The sequence below is a fragment of the Anabas testudineus genome, chromosome 11, assembly GCF_900324465.2.
Source record: "Anabas testudineus chromosome 11, fAnaTes1.2, whole genome shotgun sequence".
NCBI lineage: Eukaryota > Metazoa > Chordata > Actinopteri > Anabantiformes > Anabantidae > Anabas > Anabas testudineus.
The window spans coordinates 4,738,672-4,748,088 of NC_046620.1; the positions used below are offsets into that span (position 1 = coordinate 4,738,672).

At 40.2% G+C, this 9,417-nt stretch overlaps 1 protein-coding gene across 1 annotated transcript in view; it reads right to left on the reverse strand.

Annotated features, from left to right (window-relative positions):
• macf1a (microtubule actin crosslinking factor 1a) overlaps positions 1-9,074 on the reverse strand; it is a 139,399-nt gene extending 130,325 nt beyond the window's left edge. The window contains exon 1 of the mRNA XM_026350212.1: positions 9,005-9,074. Coding sequence (XP_026205997.1) covers positions 9,005-9,059 — 55 coding nt within the window. The 5' untranslated portion in view covers positions 9,060-9,074. The remainder of the gene's footprint in view (positions 1-9,004) is intronic.
• Positions 9,075-9,417: the final 343 nt, after the last annotated feature.

Sequence of the window (9,417 nt, forward strand, 5' to 3'; positions counted from 1 at the left end):
GAAGGAAACTGAGGCCATTCGAGCTCTTTAAGGCAGAGCCTGCAGAAACGGACTGGAGTCTGGGGTAACAGGAAATAAACCTGAAAACCAAGATCAGAGCAAATGAAGCTCCTGCCCACTATGACAGCATGAAAACACAGCTGAGACAAACAATACAAGGGAGAGGCCTCAGGAAATATAAGCCTCAATATCATACATGCTGTTAAATTACAGGGCTTCCTATCGCGCATCACAGTACCATCAAACATTTACAATATTTAGCACTAATTAAACTATACTGGCTCAATATGTTTAAATAAACAACCATATTTTATCATGACAAGATCAAGATGATTTAAGAGTTTTTATAAGCTGACAGAACTCAAAACACATGTCAACTATGTGACATCTTGAAACTGCTGATGTGATGCCAACAAACCCCAAATAATGTGATGAATAATTGAAGAATGAAATACTGCCTTACTGTACATCATACATTCATACAGACTTCTGAATTCTGTCTGTCCTACCTTGTGCTGTGGATGTGTCTACACTGTATAAACTTTGCTAAAACCATGTAAATACTGGAATGATGTTGAGCAATAATTACACCAAGAGGCTCATGTGAAAATCTAGGTTTCAACTAAACAGCTAAAAGTGTGTTCCAGATGGTAAACGGAGAAGGATCAGCAGTAAATGACACTGCAGAGTCAACTAAAATCCACTTGGGTCACACTGAATTCATTTAGGAAAACAAAATTGTGAATAAAATGTAAGTAAACAAATTAACTGGCCATGAAAGAACTAAAAAAAACATTGCTGACCAAGCAGTGCTTCCCAAATGCATCTTAGCTAGAGAAGGAGGAATTTAACGACCAATCCATGAGAAATCTCATTAACATCAGGTTACTGGGCTAATGAAATCTCCATCCTCGATTGGTGATGAGCTGTAGCGTGCAATTCGTGATGAGCATGCGGACTGAGAAGCACGATGGCAGCAAACAGTGGAGAAAGGAAGCAACCTGAAACTCTGAAGTGCCACAGTGAACTAAAGAAGGAGTGCTGTGACATTTTGAATCCTTCTTCGCTGTGCATTGACCTTTGAGTTCTCCATCATGACTCAGTGCAGTGATGTTTTCGAGGCTTGCAGCAGGTTGAAGTACAGGAAGCTCACTAACCTGAGTTCACAGCCTTTAAAATCTTCACCACAGAAATCAAGCTCATTATTAGATGTGTAGAACTTTTACCTTCTCGTTTGTCTTGGTAAAGAAATATGCTTATTTGCTTTCTTTTGATCTCTTGCCTGTACACTACACAGCCTGATGCTAAGTCTATAGGTTTTAGCTTCCTACTGAACAGTTTATTAAATTATTCCCTTGATGACACATGGTTTATGTTTTGCTCTAAGACGATTTGACACATTAACTGTTGCTGAGAATTAATTTGCGACTCAACAGGGGAGCGTCTCTTTTAAACGCCAATGCTCCCTTCACCTTTCACTCCACCTCCAAAAAGCAAAAACCCTCTCCATCTATCTCCCTCAAAAGCGTCTCTTTATTTCACGGCAATCTTCTCTTCCCCTTGCTCCTCCTCCTCTCCCTTTTCACCTCGGCCTTGTTCCCTCGCCTACGCCCTGCAGTCACAGTGTCACACAGCACACATCACCAGCACCACACACACAGTAATTACACGCACAAACTGTGCTCTATCCTATTTGATTATAGCCCTGTCAGAGCAGGAGAAGGCTGTGGTTATGGAGTCAAAGCTACAAGGATAATGCATGGAGGATGCTATCCTTACAGCCACATGTGCAGATAATATGACACTCAACATCTTCTCTGACAAACCTGAGAGATGTTTGTGTGGCTGCACTGACATAAAGAGACTACAACAATCTAAGATCATATTGAACAGCTTCATAATACAGTGTGCTATACATTTCATTTGGCCTGAGGGCTACTAAAATGGCACGTCAACAAATCAATCCTGTCGAGGGCGCTACAGAGCTACCGGCAGCTTTCAGGGGTTCCTGACGGTTGTTAATAGCAGATGATGTCACATAAAGAGACTAGCATGGGCAAGAGGCAACGGAGAGGCCGCACCCCGCTGGTGTGATGCTGATAAACATGAAAGAACGCTTATCATGCTCAGCACATCTGGGTGACTGCTACTGGAAACATGTTCGCCTGTGTGTATTTGTCAGTGTACAGCAGGGTGAGTTGGAGCTGCGGTCAATCAACAAGTAGAAATTTTGATGTGTTCATATTGATAAAGATGCAGCTCCACAAACATTTAGTGTTATATAGTTGATGATTTTCCTCAAATGAAAGAATAATCAGATTACTATTTGATTCATGTCTCCAGTATCTTCTTCTTTTGCCATAGCAGACTCAAACCTTCAGGCTGTGTTAATACTATCTGGCACATAGAAGTACTGTGACATTTTCAAAACTCAAGGTTTCAGGTTTTAATTTCAAGATGGTAAAACACTGCAATTACTTAACAGCAGATATAATCATATCAGGGAAATGACCACACTGATTCATTTCCAAAAACAGACTCACGACTGAAGATAAAGCTACAGCGTTTAATTTCACATCATTTGATTGAAGTAAAGAACATGAATTGAGGATCTGAAAGTATACAGGGAGCCATGAGTTCATAAAACCTTTCCTCACACACTAAAATGAATCCCACCAGCCTCTTCCATTTATCATCCAAGCAAATTAATACATCCACCATAAAAAAACACAAAAAAGATATTATTAGCATGAGTGGTTTTATCCATTCAGACATTTTGCAATTTTCTATTCAGGTCACATCTACTGAAAGCAATTTTAAAAGAATAGCAGCATGCAATATGCTCTTGTTTAATGGATTGGTTATTGGATGACTGGTTATATTATTGCTACTTGTGGAGCATTAATACATATAAAAATGTGCTGTTGTGGTTTGGTGCCATAACAGTCCTTCCTGATCTCCCCCATGTGATTGTTTGATCCAAAATGTCTGACATGATGTGAGACACATGGTGTTTGTAAGATACACAGAATTCAAACTAAAGCTTGTAACTTAATTATGCCGTCTCTTTTAAATACTCCACCTTCATTTATCTAGGTTAGTCCCACTGAGATCGATCCAGTGGTGATCCTGGAGATGTGGGGGCAGCATCTTTGATCATTTGATATGTGCCTAATTTGATCTTTCAGGTTAAACCCTGGCTAACTCCTGCTCCGCCTGATTCTGGCACCTGAGAAGTTCTCATATTACCAAACAGCCTTGAGACGTTTATGTAACCTGATCAACAGGCTTGGAAGTTCAGACAGGCAACTTGTCTGCTCGTGACACAAAACAATGGAAAGCTTCTATTGGTTTGTTAAGTAACAGTTTGTTCTTTCTGCACCAGTCTGAACACATTATGTGACCTGACAGGCTTTTAGCATTAAGGCGCACAGAAGGAGGACCAGCAGGTCTGCACTAATTGCACATGTTTTCATCTGTAAGCACTCAAGCAGCTTGATTTTGGTATTTTCCTCACTGTAACACAATCTGTGTCAATTAAGCGAATAAAAAAGTGAATTCAGCTTCATTATAAAACATTAAACACACACCAAGTTTGTAACATAATTCCCTAAAAATTAATTAATAAAACAAGATTGAAAACACTTTAATTTAGCTTGCACTCCAGCCATTACACCCAACCTCAAACATAAAATCCCAGAAAGACTGTCTCCAAACTTCTTTCAAATGCTGACTCAGTAGCTTTTCAGAGTTATTTTGGAGCCTTTACCCATACCGCGGTTTTACCTCTGGAGTCTGGTAAAACCATTAATAGTAATTGAAGCATTAAAGTCAAGATAATGTTTGCCTGCATAAATTACTCAAGATAAAATATGAGGTATGCAGCCAACTGAATATGCAGTAAAACCACTGCGAAGGGGGGGGGCAGTCAGATTTGAGTCTTTTATGCCTATTTAGGGTATTGTGGTTGTACGCTGGATTCTGATGCAGATGCTAGAACCCAAAAAAATAGAAGCCACATAGACCAACAATGTAATTTAGAAAAAAAACTAATTTAGGTAAGCTTATTCACGTCTTGGAGGAATTATAGAGTAGAGCTGAGGTTAATACTGCCGGCCTCTGAGCGAGGTGGCAGACAAGGTGAAGAAAGGGCCACGATGAGGGAGGCGGAGGTGTGTGTTCAGCTGTGTGTAGTCGTTGAATGTGTGTAAGAGGGCATCAGACTAAGGCTGACAAAATACCTGAACATGGATGAACTAATGTTGCTGTTTTTAGCTCCTGTGAACTTTTGCTATTTTTCTGTGTTTTATATTAAAATAATTTAATTATAATACATTTAGCTCTGAGGAACTGTGGTGGACACATTTTCTTTACCGTTTTTAATTTTATGGACTAAAAGATGAACCTAGATTGAGACTGACCAATAATCAAACCCCCACATGAAATTAGGGTTGCAACTAACAATCACTTTGGGAGGAAATAAAAATGCCTGGAAGAAATGCACATGGAGAACTTTATAAAAACTTTATACACTAAATATACAGTAACATAAGTGTGTGTGTGTGTGTGTGTGTGTGTGTGTGTGTGTGTGTGTGTGTGTGTGTGTGTGTGTGTGTGTGTGTGTTGCGTATGTGAGACAAAAACTTGTGTGTACATGCTGATGCGTGGTTAAATGTGCTGTTGTATAACATTCTAGGCCTGTGATAAGGAACTGTTGCAGAATTAGATTGATGGATTAGAATGTCTGTGGGAAACCAATACTGAATCCCACACACATACACACACACACACACACACACACACACACACACGTAAACTTACACTCACACTCTCATGCACTGGCTTCATCTACCTGCTGTGGTTGTATTGATCGTCTCCACACACGCTCATTTGCCAGCTGTCACACCCTGCCTTACAGGTGGACCTACCATCCAAACAAGCTAATTATTTTACACACTTTGCACTAATCTGATGCCTGAAACACTCTAACCCTTGGCCTTTCCCTAGAAACACACACATGCCCCAGCACCTCCCGCTCATCAAGATCAATTTCGCAGTATGGCAGCACTTCAGTAGGCGTCATTGACATAATCACACTAGACAGAGTAATTTAGAAAACACACTTTCAAACTTCAAAATGTTTTGCATCAATGCAAAGAAATAGTCAGATAAGGAAATCGCTATCCAAATATTAATCTCTTCAGTCCACATTAATCCAGTTCAAAACAACTTTATACTCATGACTATGTTCGCAAAAGACAAACTCATGACAGCAGAGACAACAATGGAGCTAATGTTAGGTCTACAACAAAGTCAAAAACCACTCATATGACTGGATTATTATAAACCACACATGGAAGCTCACTGTTTTAACCATTACTGCTGCCTGGGAGCACTCGGTGAGCTCCTGAAACAAAGGCCTCCTGTGTGCGACTGTAATGAAGGTCAAGGGTTTGGTCCAAGACCATCTCCACCACAGGGCAGTCAGTCCAGGTGGGACTACAATGCCCCACACTCTAGTCAGCCACCTGAAGCACATGGCTGCCCACATTTATATTCTTGAAAAGAAATATTGATGGTACTCCTGTCATGTTTAGAATAGACCAAAGACGCAGCACAAGCAGAAAGAATTATAAATACTGGCAGAACACGACACTAACACACGCCAAGGTTAGAACTTAAACTGTTCTCTGATTTTCAAACATCTTCCTATTGCATGAGTTTAAGTTAATGTATTAATGAAGAAAAGAGCAGTGATTCACATCTGGCTATAAACAGCAAGGGGGAACACTGAGTTGCATAGGAAAAGTAAATAATGAACAAATATAAACCTCCTTAAAGGGTGACTCACTGTCACACACACATACACGCCATCCTCTCCATTCATAAAGCCAATGAAAATAACATCAAAATTAACCAGAAATTCTCAATATAACAATAAAACAAAGTTAAAACTGTGGTTTTTAGCCATTTTAGTAGTTTTTGTGTTGACTGAGCAGGAATTCGAGGCATTTGTATTTCATAGAGTCTCTGGTCCTTGGTTCATGAACTTGAAAACATACCCGTTCTGTTAGCACTGAGGGCACTGACACAGATACGGTCTGACACAGATATGCAAAGGTACACAGAAAACTCAAATACAGAGAAGAGCAGTGAACTGAAGCACACGTTTGTAAAAAAAAAAAAAAAAAAAAGAAATCCCAACGTGAAGCCTCTCTGTGAGGCAGCAGCTCCTGTCATGTGACAGCAAACAGGTAGAGAGAGAGAATCACAGATAAGAACAGAAGCTACTACGCCTTAAACAAATCGCAACAAAGCTCCTCGGATAGCTGCAACTTTAAACTCCATTCACACACCTTCGCACTTTCAGTCACCTGGGGCAGGTGATGACGGATAGCACAGTCGGAAACAATGGACAGTAAGAAGAACTAAACTAGTCTTCTCCTTTCTAAAGAAATACATTTTCCTGTGTCTCTCACTGAGGAACGGAACAGAAGACAGAGTCATGGGTGGTCAGACACACAATAAACCAAACAGAGCAGCCGCTACACCAAATAGAAAATAAAGACTTCAAAAGACATCTCTGTTATTGCTTACATTTTTTTTTCATGCACAAACAAGTCTACAAGACTAAAATCATCCCCACTAAATTTAAAATTAGTGTTTTACACACAACTCCAATTAACTCTCGATGTGTATAAAACAAGTTTGAGTTGGTTTCCACTATATCCTGACGTAATGCTTTAAATCACAAACAGTGTTGCATAGTTTGAACTTAAGCTTGTGCTATTCAGTGTTGGATAAATTAATTACATTGCTGCTGGTTATGTTTTCTCTCTAGCTTTAAAGGTGGTTAAGGAGTTTAACCTCAACTGTAATTTAAGGGGTTAAAGGAGATTGTAGGTGATTCAAATCCAGCCTGACAACTTCTCATCAGCTCTAAGGCCTCACACAGAGCAGCTGCTGGGGGTGTCTGTGCCACAAGTAGCAGCAGATGTGGTCATGGTCAAGGCAAAACTACCAAACAAAAGACAAGAGGGGGTCCGTGTTTGAATCTGAATGCAGCTTTGAAAACTGTAGAGCCCTAAATTACAGACAGAGCAAAGGTTTAATGTTTTTAACTTCTCATAGGGGTCCACTGTGTGCCATGATACTGTGTTTGGGGCTGTTATGTGTTCCGTTAGAGAAAGAATTGCAATTATCTTGTCACATGAGCACACTCCACCACAACTCAGTGCACGTTAACCAGAGAGTGCCCACTTTCCCTTTGTGCTAAAACAATGTACATTTACATGTAAACAGAATGTGGGTGAAGAGCAGACAGGACAACAAAGGCAGGACCAAAAGAAGTAGCAGTTGTTTGGGAACAGGTGCTTAAATACTTCAGACATTTAAGATGCAAAAGGTGGATGTGGAGTAGAATACAGCTGTCTGCAGGCTGTGCAAAAAACAAACAAACAAAAAACCGTTATGTTCAAACTGTGGATTCACAGTTTGTCATATCAAGCTGCAAAGTTTTCACCCAAAACAAAATTCTGAACTTTTACACGAGGAAGTGGAGCACATGGCACACAGGAGGCTGATATGTGTCTCTTTAAATCTAACCACATATAAACTGTCTTCACCACCACAGCAAAGCATACTAACAGCCATTTGATATCTTATGCTCCAGGCTGTAAAAGGTTACTATTGCACTTCAATCACACTCTATCAATCCTCCATTCACAACAGCATCACAGAACTTTAGTCACCAGGTTGTAATCTCTCATTCCTACCTTAGGTTTAACTCTTTTCAAGGCTCAGTCGTCTCAGAAGTCTGTTCCCAAGCTCTAGACTGAATAAACATTAACTCTGACTGTGAGCTGTGCCGTTTAATAATGTTCGACTTTTTCTGCATAATTTGTCACAAGTACTGAGAAATGTATGTGTATGTGTGAGTTCACCCACTGCTGCTTTAACAGTCAAATATAGAGTATAAAACATATACAAACCATTTAAAAAGAAATCAACCAGGTTCGTTCTACACTTAGTTAAAAGCTGCTGAAGCGCAGCGTCCCTTTTAACGCCACGCGACACTTCAACAAACCATCCTGCTGCCGTCTTTTCTCCTGAGTTTCACGCACATGAATGACAGTAGGATTAAGTGTCATTGATGAAAAACAGCATATGCGCACCTCGCATCATGACACCACACCCAGCGCTAACATAAACAATTAACCTGTGAAACTAATTAAGAGTTTAGAGCCAACGGATACATTTCTCTTAAGACCCTGGGGTGTTGATAATGCATTCAACGTGATAGCAGACACGTATATGAATGGAGGCAACAATTCGACCTTCTACTGACCCACATCTTATCTGGCTGCCACACAGCAGCTAAAAAGTAAAAACACACACACACGCACATACTGGATGTGAAGCTGACCTTACTGTAAGCCACAATATCAACAGCAGCAGTTTTTCCATACATTTTCATAATTTACACACAATTGATTTAAACCAGCAGATGATTTCCCGCCAAACTGATATTTAACCCTTAACACAAACGTCTCCTTTTATTTGCCTTAATCTAAAAGACCACCTCCACCTTGTATATTAAATTCAAGCAGAAGCTTGATGAAGTCTCAAAATCCGAACACAGTAAGAGATTCAAGTGAACTACGACATACTGTGCTGACAAGTTGGACATGTATCCCTGAAGAACAGGTATGACTATTTAAAGCCCAGGTCATAGTTTGATTTATGAAGATTGACAGCATAGGTGAGCAATCCACGTGTGCAACATGTCACTCCGCTCATATACACCTCACTTCTGCACACACAGATAAGAAGAGATTCAAGTGCCACTGGTGCATTATAACACCTTGATAGCCTCTATAAAGCGCAATGGCTGATAGAAAACACATACTAAAGCATCCATTTGTCTTTTTAATCATTATCATTACTGGTTATTGTTTAATATCTAGTTGTAAATGACATGTGAGAAGGTTGAAAGGACACCAACCTCGTTTCTCCTCCAGATCCTGGAGGAACTGCCTGTAAGCAGCCGTGTAGCTCATCCCTCCCTCTCAGAGAAAAGAGGGAAAGAGAGAAATAACAAGAGGGTGAAATTATCAGAATAAGCAGAGAGGAAGTAAAGAAACTAATACGGTGGCAAAAGGGAGGAGAAAATGATTGAGAAGCCTTTAGGAAATGAATAGAAGTGAAGGGTTGAGAAAACAGAAGAGAGAACGAGTGAAGGAGAAGAGAAGGAGGGAGAGTCTGGAGGCTGCAGTTGATCTGAACGGCCTACAGGATCCAAGCTGTCAAAGAAGAGCCATCCTTAATCACGTAGATAATCCCTCATCTCTTACTCGCGTCTTTTCTTCTTCTACTTCTTGTTGTGTCTCCGCCGAGAGAGTGTGTGTGTGTGTGTGT